The sequence below is a fragment of the Labrus mixtus genome, chromosome 18, assembly GCF_963584025.1.
Source record: "Labrus mixtus chromosome 18, fLabMix1.1, whole genome shotgun sequence".
NCBI classification, from domain to species: domain Eukaryota; kingdom Metazoa; phylum Chordata; class Actinopteri; order Labriformes; family Labridae; genus Labrus; species Labrus mixtus.
Window position 1 is genome coordinate 8,380,297 of NC_083629.1, and position 18,877 is coordinate 8,399,173.

Sequence of the window (18,877 nt, forward strand, 5' to 3'; positions counted from 1 at the left end):
TCACAGGAAGTTGAATGTGATCAGGATTTTTTTCTCCTCTCAGAGAAAAAACAGTTTGAGTAAAAGAAGCCATTTGAAGCTGCTCTGCTGCAGCGCTGTCTGTGAAGTTTGATCTCCTGGGATTGAGCCAAAACTCTGAGACATGTTTGAACTCTTCATGGATCATAAATCTGTAAAACAGGAAACTCACTCCTTTAGAGCTTCGATTCAGAGAAGGAAAAAACAGCATAAAAGCTCTTCTTCTCTGCAGTATTTCTATTTACAGGTTAAGAGGGATAAACCCTTTTCACACACACGGAAATCTCCTGAAAAACTCCGGAGATTTGGCTACCTGGAAGGGCTTTAGGCTATATGTGAACGCAAACAGCCGCATTTTTCGCGTGGATTTTACCCGGAGTTTCTCTGGCCAGACCCCTAGTATTTTTTCCGCAGAAAATCTGAGTGAGCTGATGTCTGAACGCAGCCCAATATACTCTGGAGATTTCAATTTCAGCCAATGAAAAGAGAATGATGTTTATATACAGTGACTGCCTAAAGTGTCTGCATGCGACCACTACGATCTCCATGCACGTAGTTAAACGGCTGCATTATGTTTTCTGTTCGTCAGTATGTTGTTCTCCTCTCTTGTGGATGTTGTCATTCCATTGGATTACACATAGCATTGATATAAAGGCAAATATTCTCATTATAACGTCGTGTAGCGGACTCTGTTGCTTCGGTCGCTACTTCGGCGTTGTTTATTTACGTCACGTCTTACCTCAGGAAATCCTTCGAGCCCCCTCTCCTCTGACAGGGAAAGTCCCCCGCTGTGAGGAGCATATGTGAACGGCTAAGTCGGGAGAATCTCCGGAGAAGTCCTCCTGTAAATATCTAGATATTATCCGGAGTGCATATGTCAAAACGGCTATAGACACGTTTGACCCCTGTGACCTTTGGTATTCACATGTTTTTAAAACCTCCCCCTAGTGTTGTAGTCAGGAACAACCTTACCGAGACGAAGACATGCCCGAGACCAGAGTGCTCCGAGACGGAGTCAAAACCAGGACCAAGACCATAAATATCACTGAAAAATCATAATCTTGTGTGCAGCGAGTGTGTCACTTATTAAACTGTATCACAGGGAAGGTTGCGACTGCAACCGGAGGATAAAAACCAAACAAATTTTACAAATGAATTGAAGTTATTTGTTTTTTTAAAAAGAGCAGTTTTCCTTCTAATCTCAGTAATGACGTGGAGAAACAGCCGATCAGTGGTGGTCTTGATTTAAAATCCGCCCAGTCTGAGACCGAGAGAAGACTGAGTAAAAATCTTTTGATTTTGAGACGAGGCCTTCCAAAAGTGGTCTCGAGACCGGTCTTGAGGCCGAGACCGATTTGGAGTTTTACAGCAGTGAACTCCTCCAAATTATTAAAGCATGGCTTATTCTGCAGGAGTTATTTCACATGTTCAGAGTTTTATTTTCCGCTTACATTTCGAGTAAAACTTTGAATGCATGACTTTATCATTGCAGCAATACCATTGATACTATTGATACTAATACTAAAACATTGAGGCACTTCCTGCACTGCTGTTCAGGAGGGGATTTGGGGCATAGAGGCAGCTTCTGGGTCGGTTCTTATTTCCTGTCAGATTTAAATGAAGACAGCTCGAGCAGCTGATCCTCGCTCCATCTCACCTTCTCGTCTGATGAAGCGTCTGGTTCAATCAGGTGAGCTGACGGATCAGAGAGCAGCTTTGTGTTCACATGACAGCCGAACGATGCTGCTGTAAAAGCTTTTCTGATCCCAACAAGACGACCCCCCCCCCCCCCCGACTGCACGCCGACTCCACCGGGAATTCAGCTAGATCTGTCGACCATATAAGAGACGTGCAGACATTTGAACTGATGATTCAAAGAGAATAAAAGAAGTTGAAACCGATTGTTCCCACCTTCAGCATGAGTCGAGACTCAGTTTAGATTTTACTGTCAGCGGGAGACGACGTGAAGGCGAGCATAGACACCAGGCCCGTTACTTCTGTTCTTCATTACAAGCAAGTTAATATCCTCCAACGTTTCATCAAACCAGACTCTGAAAATGAAAGGTCTCACATAAGATATTCTGAATATTAATACAGCAAAATTTAAATATACGCTGTTTAAATATATGCAGGAGGTAAAAAGAAGAGTGAAATCAAACTCCCTCTGGGTTTGTTGTTCTCAGATCTGTTTTTACACTGACAGGACGACGATCACTCAGAGGCTCTGACATGTTTCCAACATGTTTTCCCCCTACATGAACACCTCCCTCTATAACCGTCACACCTGTCTCCACATGGGGGAAGAGAGAAGGCACCGCCCACTTAAGGACGCCGTTTCTAAGTAGCGGAGAGTCATCATGAGAGTACGGCTGAAGGAGAAACAACAGACTTTACAAACTGAAGAAAAGATTATCTTTGGCATAAAAATACAAAAACAACAGATTTAACTCTGAGATTCGGTTCATCACTTGAAATGTATCTCAGAATCTTGTTTTATGTTAACTTTTCTATAAAACATAACTCAAACAAACAAAGCTCTGCCTCTGCCAACTTCCTTTCAGCACCTGTGGTCACTTCCTTTCAGCACCTGTGGTCACTTCCTTTCAGCACCTGTGGTCACTTCCTGTCAGCACCTGTGTGTCCATTCAGACTAAAAGCTGTTTCTTTGCACATCCTGACATTGTTTCCTCCTCTCTCTCTCCTTGCTTATGTTGTTCTTACTCTCTGATGTTCGTCACTTTGGATAAAAGCGTCTCATAAATTGTAGAAATGTTTTTAGATGTTTAACTTCTCTGCCGCTCTGTCTCACAGACACTCTCTGGTGAAACAGGAAGAGAGGGGGGAGCTGAGGGATGAACGAGGTGTGTCCAAAGAGAGCTCATAAAGCTGCACAGTCTTACTTGAACAGAACAGTGGTGAACTTTAAACTAGCGGGGGAAGGGCAGTCACTTCTCTTAGTCTTCCTAAAGTGGGAATAAATAAACCAGGCGACTGGTTCACCAGAAAATAACCAACAAGTCTGTGCAATTAAGGCGTTTGCTTTCTTTTTTTTGATAATTAAAAACAAGAAATCACAGAATAAGGGTGCCTAGGACTTCTGTTATGTTGCTGTGGTATCAAACAGGTATTGATGTTGTTTTAAATACCCGGAGTCAGAGCGACCTGCGGGAGTCACCAGGAGAAACAAAGATTGGTACATCTTTTTAATTCAGATGTAAGGTCACTATGATTTCCACTTCAAGGAAAATTAACGCTTATTATTAATAAAAACTTTCTCTTTGGTGTGAGAAACAGACGTCTGCTCTAACTGAGGCAACTTAAAGTTAGAAATTCTAAAATCTGAAGCAAAAAGAAAACTGAAAACTACACGAGTGTCTCAAAGAAGACAAACAGAAAGTTGTTCCCCTCTGAAATGCAACCAAAAATTCAGAATAAACTAATTTTATAGCATTGAGAGATCGATTTTTGACATTTTCCATATGAGAAGATAATACTTAAACCAGGTCAGTGCATGAGAGGTTTCAAAATCAAAACTACTTTAAAGTCTCAGACCGACATCTACCTGCAGTCCTCTCCTCTGGGATTGAACAAACCCACTTATATCCACTCCAGGAAGTAGACTGACCCCACTCTGATCTGCTTAACACACTGAAGCGCTGCAATTGAAAATCAATTGAGAGATGATGAATGTCGGCCATTAGGCTTCCAAGGCGCCACGCTGCATTTAGTAAACAACAGGCGGGGATAAACAAGGCGAACGCTGCGGTCTGAGAGCGACACAGACGTTCCTCAGGCGGCGGCGTCGTGTCAGAGCTGATGAATGGTGAGGCTCTGAGACCCCCACCAAAGACTATAAATTAGATTTTCAATGTTAGGGTAATGGAGAAACACAAATCATCCATAGCAGCAGCAGAACAGACAACACAGAGCTGAGAGTCCTGGACCAAAACCAGAATATCCTGACGAATACGAGGGCGTAGTGGTCCGGGCAAAATGTTGGACAGAAGACAGAAGGAGGAAGGAGCCCTCACTTGGCCTGAAATAAATGTGTAGTCTTTGTTAGGATTTGTTTATCATTAAGGCATAACTGTTTAGATCCTTACATTCAAAACGTTTTAGATGTTAGACACACCATCAGACAGACACATTCTGACGGCCGGCTGGCTGCTCTGCTCTCCTGCTTTTTATACTGTGGAGCTTGATCTTTAAAGTGGAACAGGTGAGCTCAATCACCTGGTATCACTGAGGGAGAGAGCAGCACCTGGAGAGCACACAGGAGAGAAAGAGCAAGAAATCAAACGACACAAATCACAGAACTGCGGTACGAAAGTCAACTTCTCAGGGCTTCTGGTGCAGCATGGTTGGGTTTTCTGAAACAACTTCACCAACTTCCAAAGTGGACGGAGAGTGCTCACCAACCGCAAGGCCACCAGGCCCCCCCGGAGTCTCATTACTGAAGATGTGTGCTGATCTGAGGCTGTTTTCAAACACTTTTATTTTGAATTCAAAATTTTTCTGAAGATGTCAAAACCCTTTGGGCTGAATTTTAGGATAGATTTGTCTGAGTTAGGTTTCATTTTGAGTTGATTTATCATGCAGGCCTTCACTTTATTTGATAAAAAAAAACACTACTGCCAGCTCTTTTAATATGATTATATTTCCATCCTGATGGTGAAAGCTTCTCATTCAGCTTCCTCTCATACTCCACAAACTCTCATTTCTCATTTGTAGCTGTCAATCACTATTTTAAACAAGAGAAATGGCAGTCTGTTATTTCTTTCCTTTTCATTTTCTAAGTCTGGCTGAATTCTAACAAGTGGAGCGACCAGCAGACTCTGACCTCCACCAGTTAGAGATGTACAACTTCTTATATTTCATCATGCTCAATTATAACCTTAAATTAAAATGTATATAAAAGAGTAGACACTCAGATGAAGACATTCCTCACATATTAAAAACTCTTTCAAACAATAAACTTAATAATATAAGAATATAGTCTGTGCTAATGATTAAAGTGTGAATTCTCTCCAATGGCCAGCAGGGGGAGAACATACTTGTCCTTTTGCATAGTCTTTGATAAAAATCTTCAACTTGTAAGTCTGATTTATTCCCTCAGTAAATATTTTCTGTAGTTTCAAGTCTTCTATAACACAGCATGATGTTCATTTAGTGAATTATGGTCCCATTTAGAGTCAAAGAAACCAAGAAGAGGGGGAGGAGTGAGGGCGGGGTGATACTGTGTTAGTAGTTTATGACCCAAAGACTTGGTGTGTCAGGGCCTTTAGGTCCCCATTATGTCAGTAATACCGGCGCTTTAATACACACCTGCTTTGGTCACTTGTATTTGATATTGATTGTTTTGTATTACTTTGTTGGAGGTGACTTAAGTCTGTACCTGAGTTTCATTTTGAACCTCATGAGAACCGTCTCAGGTTAAAGTCCCCACAAGAATTAATCACAAGAAAGGGGGGGTCCCCACAATGTCATGAAAACAAACACACATTAACACACACATTGCAGTTTGAAGATGCAATGACAGGAAGTCATTAAATGGTATATTTGGAGTGTATTTATTAATAATAATAATAATAATAATAATAATGACCAGAATGCAGTGTAACCTTCAGACAGTCGTTCTGATCTGGAAATCTATTGCAGAGAATTATCACACTTATAAAAATATCTTTCTTCACACGTCCACGGAGTCGTGTTGATAGATTTTTAAAACTTTATTTTATTGCCCCCCTCGAAGAAACAAACAAACAAAATATAAAAAACAAAGCAGTCAAACCCTCGGGGATGAATGAGGTGTTTTTCCACTGCGGAAGCTTTGACCCGTTGAGATCATTTATTTTACATTGAAGGAACATTTGAAATAAAAAATCGACTTTTTACTAAAAAAGAATAAAAACGTGACAAACGGCTTTAAAGAATGACATTCACTCACTCTTCGATAAATCAACATCTGGTTCTTAATGTCTCATGTTAAAATGTATGAAAGAGTTTATAGTAATGTTTTAAAGGCAGGGTTGGTCATTTCCTCCAGATCCACTTTTTATAATTTTAGTTGAAATTGTCTTTAGGTCCTGACAGAAATTAATAACTCATGTTCTCTGAAAAAGGAACGAATAAAATCCATCATCTGTATCAGTTGTAAGCCTGTAAAAACTTCAACCAATGTCTGCCACGAGGTACCAATCTGATGAACCAATCACACGCCTCCCTATCTCCCTGCTCTCTCTCTACCTCTTGCGTGCACTAGCCCGCACTCAAAGCATGAGCTGTGGTCCGCTTCTGGAGGGACGGTGCTCGTGCATGTAAGAGTGGCGTGGCTTATGACGGAGCACAGAGGGGAGGGGGTGGGTGCAGACGGAGCGCTGAGGGAATGCTACTTTCAAAATCATGCTAGTTTTTGAAAATGACCAACCCTGCCTTTAAGATCAACAACTTTTTTTTTTTAATAAAATTGAAACCAAGAGAACAAAGGCTTCTGGGAAACGAAGTCTTGATTTATAGACGGACTCTGACGGATTCTAAAAAAAAAATCTGATCCCTCAAAACAAAGTCCAAAACCCAAACGATCGTTTGTTACATCAATTGTAATCAACACACAGGAGCCTTTTCTGAATCAGTACCCCTCCTTTGATAGGTCTGATTATATGATTTTTGTCATTATTGAATAATCTTCTAAATACTTTCAGTTAGGGCTCAAATCAACATCACGATTAATCTAACATTTGACCTCGATTACGATTAATGAACGATTATTTTGTTTTTGTCTCTGCTGTAATTATGCTCAACTATTAAAGCTGGGATATGTTTCTAAGGAAAGAGTTCATATCTGATGAACTCTTTTGTGGTTATTTATTCAATATTTCAAACTGAAATCAAAGCATCGCTTGAAATGAAATAAAACCCAAAAGACAAAATGAGTCCAAATGACGGACGTTGCTTCCATGTTGCAGATTGGTGACTCTGCCCTGAAAATATTCAAAATAATCAACATGGGCAAAATTATGTCGGTTAGAGGTTCTGGATGTTGGTTTCGAATAATTGACTCGCCCTACTTTCAGTTAAATCTCAAAAAGGGAAAAACCGCCATTCCCAGAAACCAAAGTTACGTCAATCCCGAACACAAAGACTTTTGATTTACTGCCAAAATAAAAATAAATACAAATTCTGGTATCAAGAAAACGCTCGTTTGGACAGAAATGTGTAAAAATGAATCCGTGTAAGATAGAGAAAAGAAAAAGACAAATTCCATCTTATCAAAATCTGCAGTTCATTTCTGAGACTGGACAGAAACATCTGAAATTTGTACATTTTAAACACATGAATAATTGAATGAATGAAGCTGCGGTGGAGGTCGTCAGAGGTAAACAATCATCTTCACAGATCCCAGCAAACTGAGTTAATGTGATAATGATGCAGGGAGGATAAACTGACGCCCAGAGGAGCTTTAATAAAAATCTGATTATCTGCCGCAGTGGAAAAACACGCTGAGAGGAAAAATGTCGCCACAGGATGAGAGGAAAGAATCAACAGAACATTAAAGAGAAATGATATTTATCTGAGTTATCTCACAGAACCTCCTGCTGAATGATTCTCATCAGAGATTAATGCGAGTGTGCAGCTGTGAGACGGGAATCTGCTTTTATCATCATTGTGTGGAGAAAAAATCCTCAAATAAAAACACGTTTTACGCTCAAGAAAGATGCTTAAAGAAGTCTCTGTTATCTTTGTTTTCCACACCGCTCAGGGAGCCTACGCTCGCTGAAACATCCACGCCCACTCAAATCATCTCAAATCCAATTTAGTGAAATGTGGAACATGATACCTCATACACAGACCCGGCTTCAGTCAGACGTTTGACCACGAAATGGATCCAGCAGGCGCCCTAAATGCCCTCTCACTCCGACTGTAAATCAGCTTTCAAGATCAGATGACTCTCGCTGATGTTTATGTTATTTTTAATCTTTATATGGAAGCCTACGTCTGCCATAACAAAAGTGGCATAAACGGTAAGAATGACAAACAAAAATAATCCAAAATAAAAGCTGGTAGTTCTCCCGGTCAATTTTTATGGAAGCATAACATTTGGTAAACAAGAACAATTTGGGGACCTACAAATGTTCTGATAGCGAGTCATTGCTCTCCGTGTTCAGTCATTCTGAAGCAGAATTCTTGATTCAGTTTCCACCATGTGTGTCTTGAAATGGCTCCATATCTGAAAATATTTGAGCCTCAGTTTGTTCGAGTTAACAAAGCTTCATTCTTTACAATAAAACAGTTTTACTTCAACATTTCACAGCACTAGGAGTTAGGGGGTGGAGCCAGGGGCGCCCCCCCAAAATCCCGAATAATGATTGGATGTTTGTCAGAGGCGGGTCTTTCATTTTTTCTGTTGGTAACCCCCCCCCCCCCCCCCAATGCAGCTCGCTTCAGCCCCCCCAGTCCAAACAGTCTCGCTACGCCCCTGCTACAAGTCAAAATTAAGATAAAAACTTTTCATGCCACAAATTTAACTTTTTGGATTAAAATTTGAATTAAAAACTGAATCTAGAGTTCTAACTCTCTGTTGATTTTTTTGTCCTTTGGCAGAAATTCTCTTCCATACGATGCAGCGGTGATAAATCTGAATCTAAGCGTGATCCGACTGGACTTAGTGGGAGATCTGGAAGACGCTCTTCACCTGGAGCGAGAGTACGAAAGGACAGCCAAGAAGAACGCCGACTTCAAGATCTTCAACTGAGTCCAGTCGCTTTACGGCGACCGGGATGACGGAGGGCCGACAGATTAATCTGAATATTTAAGGTCATGTGGAGAGGCGTGTTCAGGTGTGATGATGTCATGGTGACTCGGTTTGTGCTTTTTTTTTTAAAACGAGGAGAAATTATTCTTCAGCAGGAAGTTCGTCAGATCCGTTTCCTCTCGACTCAAATCGACAACTCAGAGAAACAAACAAACACCGTCCCGTCGGGTTTTCTCTTCAACAAACAAAATAAAGATAAATAAAATCCCGCCCTCGTTAAAATAAATAAATAAAGCGTAAAGATTTCCCCTCTTTAGAATATAACAGGAACAATATAAGATTTGATTTTACAATACGTTCTTCTTCTTCTTCCAAAAGCTCCGGCTGTTTCTGTATTTGAAGGTCACTGATGGTCTCAGGAAGCGTCACAGTCTCCGCCTTCCTGAAACTTCTTCATTTTTTAAATACTAAAATAGTTCTGAGCGAGCAAACGTTTGAATCCGATTGGTCAGGACTGAAAAGCGTCCAAAGGGAAGTCTCTGTGTTTAAATCTGCAGTCACAGATCGTCAGATGATGATTGCATGTTTTTCTTTAAGTCAATAAATCAAAGAGCTTCCTGTCTGTATCCGCAGTCTTGTTTCTGTCCGTGGCCTCAACACCATCCAACATGGCGTCCGTTTTCCCAGAATCCTCTTCGTCATAAACTTTTTATCTTGAAAAATAAAAACAAGAAAAAATAATCCGTAGGAAATCGATTCTCTGCATAATCAGACGAGGAGATATTTCTGTTCATGGTTATTCCCTCCTCGGTCTTTAAGAAGTAAAGAAGTCCGACAGATTGTCTTTTTGTTTCCATGACGACGGCGGTCCCGGCCCCGGCGGTCTCCTCCTCTGTGAGTGTGAAGGCACTTGATGTCATGGCAGAGGGTGGACAGACAGACAGACGTCAAAATTTAGAGTTCTCGTTAAAAATATCGCTGTCTGCCGCACGCTGTAAAAAGTTACCTTCCCCTGTCGAGACTGCCGTCCGCTCCCCCGGTACAGTACTGTTGATCCGTGGAATGGGCGGGGCTTGGGGTTGGGAGGGGTTATGAGCGGGGATGGAGGGATATTTCCTCTTTTCCGTTGACTGAAGCGCCCGTTTTCTCTGTGCTTTGTGGCGCCGAACTGAAAACAAATGGTCAAAGTTCACTGGAGAAAACTGACTAAGGTCAAACGTAAAAAACAGAAGATTTTGACCCTTTAATCTGCACTCGTTGAAAACGCTGCTGCCTGGCTTCTGATTGGCTCTAGGATTGTAGCAATGCTGTTTCAGCCTCTCTTACAGCTTCTAGAGAACGTTAGGACTGAGAGCCAGTGATTGGTTTGTCCCTCATGTGTTTATGTAGTTTCATGACTTGTAGAAATATATTAATGTTTATTTTATTCTAACTCTGTCTATGAATCTTTAACAATCCTTCTGTCACGCTGGGCATTTAAATTAAAAAGCCATAATTTCGAGTAAAGTAAAAAATATTTATAAAGTTTTTAAAAATGTCTGTTCTCTGTCTGACTGTCAGGGTTTCTGGATCGGGATGTTTTTGGTCGTCTCCATGGGAACGTTTGACCTTTAGTGTCAGCCATCTTGGCAGGAAGTCCCTCTGAAGCTCTGACCCAGTCTTTGGTAGATTTTCTTTTTTTTTTGGGGGGGGGTGGTGGTGTGTGTGTGTGTGTGTGTGTGTGTGTGTGTGTGTGTGTGTGTGTGTGTGTGTGTGTGGGGGGGGGAGGGGGGGGGGGGTGGAGAGATGAAGAGGGAGGGGAGGGGGTTAGAAGAGTCAAAAGTCATGGCGTCTCGTAGTGAGGGGGGGTCACCTCTGTCGGCCAATCAGAGCCAGACTCAGAGTGATGCACAGCTGCCATATATGAGGCGAGGTGGGCGGGGCGAGCGACCTTAGATCTGTGAGAGAGAGAGGGAGGGAGGGAGAGAGAGAGAGAGAGAGAGAGAGGGAGAGGAGAGGCGTTAAGGAGAAACAACAAAGTTTTATCAAGGCGATTTGCAAACCATATTTCAAAACAATTGAGCCTCATTTTTACTCGGTGAAAACATCAGTGTTTTTTAAGCGTGACGACTCTGCTCGAACATTTTCAGGAATGTGTGCACGTTATTTACACCGATTTTATAAAGTTAGATGTTAGTGTACTCACTGTTGGGGGGAGGGTCTTTACATTCGCCCTCTTCGATGGTGACGTCATCGATGGCGATGTCTCCCTCGATACCAGAACCTCGAACGCCCTCTATCACCACCTGACACAGAGGAAGAGATAGAAGAACACAGAGGGTCACATGGAATAGAACAATAGCCAATCAGGAAGCAAGATGACAGAAGCAGGAAGCACAACAAACATCACCATGGCGACAACACCAAACACAAAGCATAAAGTTAGACAGACGTTACAAATGGAGGACGGACTTGTTAATTTGTGGCAACAAGACGAGTGTTTCTACAACGTGTCCAAAATCCAGGATGTCGGCCATGTTTGTTTACTCTTAAGTCGGAGTTTGACGCCGTGAGATGACGAGTTGTGAGCGTGGCGAGTGTTGTACTAGGTGGGTGGGGTTTTAGTCCATGTGAAACGGATGGGGTGTGGCCTGTACTGTAGTGGGCGTGGCCTATAGAAACATGGACGTGGCCTTTACCTGGAAGGCTGCCGTTGGGCGGATGTTGACCTTGGCTTGTCTCCAGCGGTCTCCTTGGTTACCGATCAGAGTCCAGACGGAGGTGTCGGTCACAGTCTGTCCTTTCTGACGAAGAAGCACGTTCAGAGCTCCTGCACACACACACACACACACACACACACACACACACACACACACACACACACACACACACACACACACACACACACGCACACACACACACACACACACACACACACACACACACAGGTTGGTGTTCAGATGTGTTTGTAAACATTATCTCCGCTTGTCGTCTGTACCTGACCCCGGCTGCAGACTCACCGATGTGTTTCCCGTACATGTGGTAGTAGAAGGCGAAGCAGTAGGTGGGGCTGTTGGCGACGGAGGGGGCGGAGCTCTTGGTGTTCATGTTGAAGGTCGGAGACAGCAGACGGGCTTTGTCTCCCTCCAGCCTCGGCCTCGACGTCTCGATGTACATGTAGAAACCTGAGAGAGGGACAGGACACAGGCCGGGGTCAAAGGTCAGCTCAGGAACTCATTAACAAGTACATCATTGGAGAAAATCAAACATGGCAACTTCAATCACAGTAAGAACGTCCAGATAGCGCCACCCTGGCTCTAAATAAACCACAGCGTAAGACAGGAATCCACCTCATGGGGGCGCTAGAGCCCAGTGAGAGCATCACCTGAGTCTGTGGGAACAATCAACATTTTCACTGCGTGCAGACAGTCTATGGTCGTGCAGCAATGGAATAAAGGTCACCACCCCCTCCCACTCGCTCCAGGTGAATTCTCCTGATTATATCCTGCTGTGTTCTCACATCAGCTCACTCTGAAAACTTCAGGTGTGAAAGCAGCTGTAGGAGTTCTGTTTTAGAAATTCTGGTTTCATGACGACCCGACTTTGAGGCTTCACAGAAAAACCAGCAAACAATCAAAGAGTTCTTCAGACAGAAACTGTGACACAGATCAGAAAACCTCCGCTGGCATTTCCCTTTCATTTAAAGGGATACTTCACCCGTTGAAACATAAATCTGACATTGGGTCATATATGTAGTAGAAATGTGAAATACATTTTGAAGTTGGTGCCTTCTTGGTCGAGAAAAGGCAGAAAGTGTATTTTTGGCTCATGTGGATGAAAGACACCAAATCCCAGAATGCACAGCACCGCAGGCCACTCCCACTAAGGTCCGAATCAGGATCAGAAATACTTTATTAATCCCAGAGGGAAATTCGATTGTTACAGTTTCTCCAAAATATACAATATAGCAGTAGAAATATAGAAATATAAAAACATTTACAGACATATTTACTTCAACACATATGACCATTTCCTCAACTGATTCAGAGATTTCTTCCAGAATTGATCTTGGAAATTCCTGGCAGAAAACAGACTCTATGTCTGTGTCCATAGGCAAACAGTGAGAGCACCGACACTACCAGTCCGCCCCAGCTCGAGCCAGCCCGGGCTCCTCGTCCTCACCGCCGCCGACAGGCGGCCAGCATGGCAGCAGCCGTCTCGCCGCTATATTTATATTTTCTCGCCATTATTTATTATTTATACTTTCTCCATAGAGCCTGTTAGCATAGCTTCCAAGCAATATGGCGGGCGTTAAGTTTGGATTCTGGGAGTGAGTTCCCACCCACTGATCTGTGATAGGTCTGTAGCTTCAGTGGTCGAAAATATGAGGAACTAGCGTTGTAGTTTCACTACACCCGCTAACCACAACAGCTTCCAGTGATGCAAAAATCGTCATTTTGCGTCACTGGAAGCTCCTTTTCAGACTCAGAAATACAAAGATTTCCCATCTGAGGGGAAAATGAGGGTGGGATGCACGACCATTCAAAAATACTACCAGGTTTCTAATGATACAAAGCTCAATGCAAATGGATGAAGTATCCCTTTAAAGAGTCCATATTCTGCCCTTTTTGGGGTTTGTATATTTAATCTATGTACCTACTTTTGTACGTTCACAATAGCTAAAGTCCGAAAAAAGTGTCTGTTTTCATGTACTGCTCCTCCTTGCTCCCTCTACGCTCTGAGTCTGTCAGCTACGCTCTGCTGAGCCCCCACTGTTAGACCCCACGTGGGCCAAGTCTTCTCTGATTGGTCTGCCGATCCGCTCTGACGTTATTGGTCAGTTGCTCTGCACGCTTCTCGGAAATGTCCCGCCTTTTTTTACCATATTAGGAATGCAGCCACTGGCTCCGTCCGAGGGGAGCAAAAACATTAGCACCTTAGCACTACTGTGCTACCGCAGGCTACGGTATAGCGTGGGCGTGCTACAGAAGTTAACGGGCGTGCAACATGAGCTGCAGGGCTTGCCACAACGAGCCAATGGGCTTAGATCAGTGATCTCACACTGACAATGACGTCGGACTGACACATTTTTATCGAGGGGGGCTAGAACCGAGCGTTACATGCGGCTAATGCTACAGCTAACAGGAGGACGTAGGAGAAGCCGCGTTTCCGCAGACTTTGAATTTTTACACATAGATGTGCCTAAACATGCACAGGACACATGGAAAACACACTAAAGAGCATATAAAACCAGAAAGAGCATAATATGGGCCCTTTAATTTTCCCTCTGTGAGCCGTGCAGGGAATTTAACCCGTAACCCTGCCTTGCTCCGCTCCTACCAGCACAGATTAACCCAGGAGGGCAGAAACACTAAAAGCTAATGTAACAGCGAGCTGCAGAAAACAAATCCACCCCCGGCTCATGCAGCACGGAAACACTCTGCACAAATTAAACAGTACACGAGCGTAGAAAACAGCGAGTCACGCATGTTTCCTGTTTGACAGCAGATTTTAAACAGTTTACCCCGAGGCCCGCTTTAATGAGGTCCCACTGCAGAGTGAGGCGAGCTGCGGCAGGAGAAGAAGGAGAGTGGGGTGATTTTACAGCGAGGAAACGAGGAGGAGGAGACGAGGAACAAACTGCAGCTGTCACACGCGGATGCTGGAGTTATTGGAAGCTTTGTTTACTGAGGATTACAGCGAGCACACTCAGATATATGTTCCACCGTTAATCCTGAGCAACTCCTGTTCCTGCATCCATCAGCAGAGCAGCAGCATGAAGAACATGGCTGCACACAGAGACGATTCTGAGTCACCAGAAATATATTCATTATTATTATTATTTTTTTTCAACTTCTCTTTATTGGGGTTTTTTCTTTTTTCAAATACAGATACAAAAAAACAAAAAAAAAACAATCTGAGACATGAATATTCATGCCTCAAACCAACACAAAAATCTAAATAAATAAATAAAAATACAAGATATAAAAAAAATCAGTAAAACACAAATATAATACCAAAATAATAAGATAAAAAGATTTAAATAGTAATAATAATACAACTTGGAGGATGTCTAGTGCTCTGGATTTTACTAAATTATTATTTTTTCCTGGGGTTGTTTTTGTTATAGTAGTCTATAAATGGCTGCCATATTTAGTAAAACATATTTATCCTTCCTCTCAGGGTAAATTTTATTTTTTCTAACTGCAAATGCTTCATTACATCATTCATTAAAGCTTGTTTCCAGTTCAGCAGAATTAATCTTGCTAACAGTGTTACAAAGCATATCACATTCTTCTGGTTGTTTGATAAAGAGAGCTCCATAGCAGCTGACCAAACCCCAAACATTGCAAGAACCGGGTCTGGATTGATATGTTTCTGGAAAATCTCAGACAAACTTTGGAATATCTTGATCCAGTAGTTGGCGATGCTTGGACAAGTCCAGAACATATGTGCCAATGAGGCCCGTATCTGTCCACAACAATCACAGAGTGGCTTTACAGCAGGGAACATTTTAAGTTTCAACTTTGATAGATGAAGCCTGTGTAAAATTTTGAATTGTATCAGTCCATGTCTGGTACATACAGATGAAGAGTGCACACGATCCTGAGCCTTAGTCCATTGGTTTCCTGAGATTTCCACTTCAAGGTCCTCCTGCCAAGCCTCTTTTAGATGTTCAAGTGTGGCTGTACAGTCCATTTGTGACAGACTGTTATAAATCTTAGATATAGACCCTTTTTTTAATGGATCAGGTAGGAGCACTGAGTTCATGATACATTCGGGGGGCTGATCCGGGAAGGACGGGAACCTTTCCTTAACAAAACTTCGGATTTGCAAATATTTGAAGAAGTCTCTATTATGTATGTTGAATTTTACCTGTAACTGACTAAATGATGAAAAGATCTTATCAGTAAACAGATCTTGTATGGATTGTATTCCTTTCAGGTGCCATTTGTTAAATGTAGAATCTAAAAGTGAAGGAGTGAATGTATGATTGTTACCCAGTGGAGTGTGCACTGAACATTCTTTCCAATGAAAGTGTTTCCTTATCTGGGTCCAAATTTTCACTGAATGGGAAACAACTGGATTTTTAAGCTTAATTTTAAGAGTAGGTTATGCCGAATATATCAGGGTCTTTAGTGAAGTGGGGGAACAACTTTGATTTTCCATCCATGCCCAGCCAGCCCCCCGTTTATGACACCAAAAAGAAAGGGAATGTATATTACAAGACCAATAATAGAGCTGAAAACAAGGCAACCCCATACCTCCTGTAGATTTTGGTCTCTGTAAAAATGTTTTTTTAATTCTAGGAGTCTTTTTTATTCCATATAAAGTTAGATATTAAAGAATCTAACTTCTTGAAAAAAACTTTGGTAATGAGAATCGGAATGCACTGGAAAAGGAATAAAAACTTGGGTAGAATATTCATTTTGACGATATTGATTCGACCTGCTAATGAAATTGGAAAGTTAGCCCATCTATCTAGGTCCTGTACTGTTTGATCATATAGTTTTGAAAAGTTATGTTTAAAAAGACTGGAGTATTCTTGGGTTATATTAATTCCCAAGTATTTGAATTTACCTGAAGTTGCAAATGGGTAGGATGTGAAAGAATTAATACTTTGGTGTGCTTTTACATTTATCGGGAATAGTATGCTCTTTGATAAATTGAGTTTGTATCCTGAGATAGCTCCAAAATCTGATATTATGGACATTATGATTGGTAATGATATTGCAGGTTTGGAGATATATAGTAATAAATCATCCGCGTATAGCGACACTTTGTATTCAGTCCCTTCTCTTTTTATTCCTATATATTCCTTTGCTGTGCGTAATGAAACAGCAAGAGGTTCGATGGCTAAGGCAAATAATAATGGTGATAAGGGACATCCCTGTCTTGTAGAGCGGCTCAGTGGAAAGTAACTGGACCTAATATTGTTTGTCTGTACGGAGGCCTGGGGTTTTGCATATAATAATCTAATTAGGGAAACAAATCTGGTGCCGAATCCGAACCTTGACAAGGCCGAGAAGAGGTAGTCCCACTCGACCCTGTCGAAGGCCTTCTCCGCATCCAAAGATATTAGTATCTCGGGAAGCTGGTCGTTTGTTTCCTGGGTGTAAATTATATTAAATAACTTTCTGATATTGAAACACAACTGTCTATCTTTTATGAATCCAGTTTGATCATGAGAAATTATTGTTGGAAGGATATCTTCCAATCGTGTAGCTAAAATTTTTGCAAGAATCTTATTATCAACGTCCAGTAAGCTCACTGGTCTGTATGAACCTGGTTCCAGCAGATCTTTATCTTTTTTATAAATTAAGGAGATGCTGGCATGATAGAAAGTAGGTGGTAGACAGCCTTTGATCAATGCTTCATTAAATACTTCTAACAGTATCGGTGATAGTTGGTTTTTAAATGCTTTATAAAACTCTGTAGTGTAGCCGTCTGGGCCTGGGGCTTTGGAGCTTTGCATGTTTTGTATTGCTTTTTCTATTTCCTCTTTTGTTATGGGTTTTTCTAACTGTTGTTCGTTCTCCGAGCTTATTGTTGGGATGTTCAATTTATCAAAGAAGTTATCAATTAATGTTGAGTCTTCTTTCGATTCTGAGGAGTATAATGTTATATAAAATTCTTTAAAGGTATTATTAATCTCTACAGGATCTATTGTAGTTTGTCCTGACTCTGTTCTTATTTCCAAAATTAATCTTGTTGCCGCTTGTTATCTTATTTGATGTGCTAATATCTTTCCAGCCTTTTCTCCCTATTCATAATGTTTATGTCTTATTTGGGTAAGGAGTTTCGTTGTTTCTGTTGTATATAGTAAGTTGAGTTCTGTTTGAAGATATAATTTTCATTTATGCAAGTCTGGTGAAGGGGAGATTGAGTATTTTTTTTTATCTATTTCTGCTATTTCCTTTGTAAGTTTGTTTTCCTTGTCTCTATATTGTTTATTAATTAAGCTGCTCCATGAAATTATCTGTCCTCTCATATATGCTTTTAGAGCCTCCCACAGTGTAGATCTTGATATTTCCGGTGTATCATTAGTAAATAAATACAGATCCATTTGTTTTTTTATTTCCTCTACAGATTTTTTTATCCGACAACAGCAATTATCAAACCTCCATACTCTAGATGTATGTTTGTGTCCAAGAGCTAAATGGAGAGCTACAGGACCATGATCAGAGAGTACTATTGTTTCATATTCACAGCTTTTAAGTGATGATAACAGTTTGGAGTCTATCAAGAAAAAATCTATTCAGGAGTAGGAATGGTGGACTGGAGAGAAGTAAGAGTATTTACTTGTATGAGAAAACAACACTCTCCATGGATCTGTTATTTTATATGTTTGCATAAAATTATGAATAACATTTGCTGTTTTTGATATAGCTATTGGCCTATGTGAAGACCGGTCCAAACTTGGGTCTAATACTAGGTTGAAGTCACCCCCAAGAATGAGCTGATGAGATTCCATATCCGGTAATTTGGAAAAGAAAGATTGTATAAACTGCTCATCATCTACATTGGGAGCATATATGTTTGCTAGTATTACTGGATTATTATACAAGTTCCCTGTTACTATGATATATCTTCCTTGAGCGTCTGATGTGATTGTAGATGCCGTGAAAGAGATTGCTCTCTTAATTATTATTGCTGTGCCTCTACTCTTAACATTAAATTTGGAATGGAATACTTGTCCTACCCATTTGCAACGGAGTCTGTTATAATGTTGGTTTTTCAAATGTGTTTCTTGTAGAAACCCTATTTCTGTTCCAAGTTATTATTATTGCCTCGCTTTACGGCCCCATTGAGTCCCTTACAGTTCCATGTAATGAATTTGACCAAGTTCTGCGACACTGCTTTGCTAAGGTTTGTGTTTTTAGCCATCATTATAGCACTTTATGGTAAATGCTCCCATGTTTATGGTTTTTGTAGACGTCCTCCATAGTAAAAAAAAAGCAAAAAAAAAGCACATGAATAAAAATGAACAACAACACAAATACCCCCTTGAAACTTAGACCACACTCTGTCTTTCCCCAAACGAAAGACATACCCGGCAAAACCAAAAAGAAAGTGCTTACCACACAAAACGTTGTCCAACTTTAACTTCAAGAGGTACATGGACAT

The 18,877-nt window shown here is 41.3% G+C and overlaps 2 protein-coding genes across 2 annotated transcripts in view; one reads left to right on the plus strand and one right to left on the minus strand.

Moving 5' to 3' along the window:
* The window catches only part of tecpr2 (tectonin beta-propeller repeat containing 2), a 212,003-nt gene that overhangs the window by 51,297 nt on the left and 141,829 nt on the right, over positions 1-18,877 (plus strand). The window lies entirely within an intron of this gene.
* mdga2a (MAM domain containing glycosylphosphatidylinositol anchor 2a) overlaps positions 10,523-18,877 on the minus strand; it is an 82,992-nt gene continuing 74,637 nt past the window's right edge. The window contains exons 14-17 of the mRNA XM_061063771.1: positions 11,770-11,934; positions 11,449-11,579; positions 10,956-11,055; positions 10,523-10,707 (exon numbers count right to left, since the gene is read on the minus strand). Coding sequence (XP_060919754.1) covers positions 10,619-10,707; positions 10,956-11,055; positions 11,449-11,579; positions 11,770-11,934 — 485 coding nt within the window. The 3' untranslated portion in view covers positions 10,523-10,618. The remainder of the gene's footprint in view (positions 10,708-10,955; positions 11,056-11,448; positions 11,580-11,769; positions 11,935-18,877) is intronic.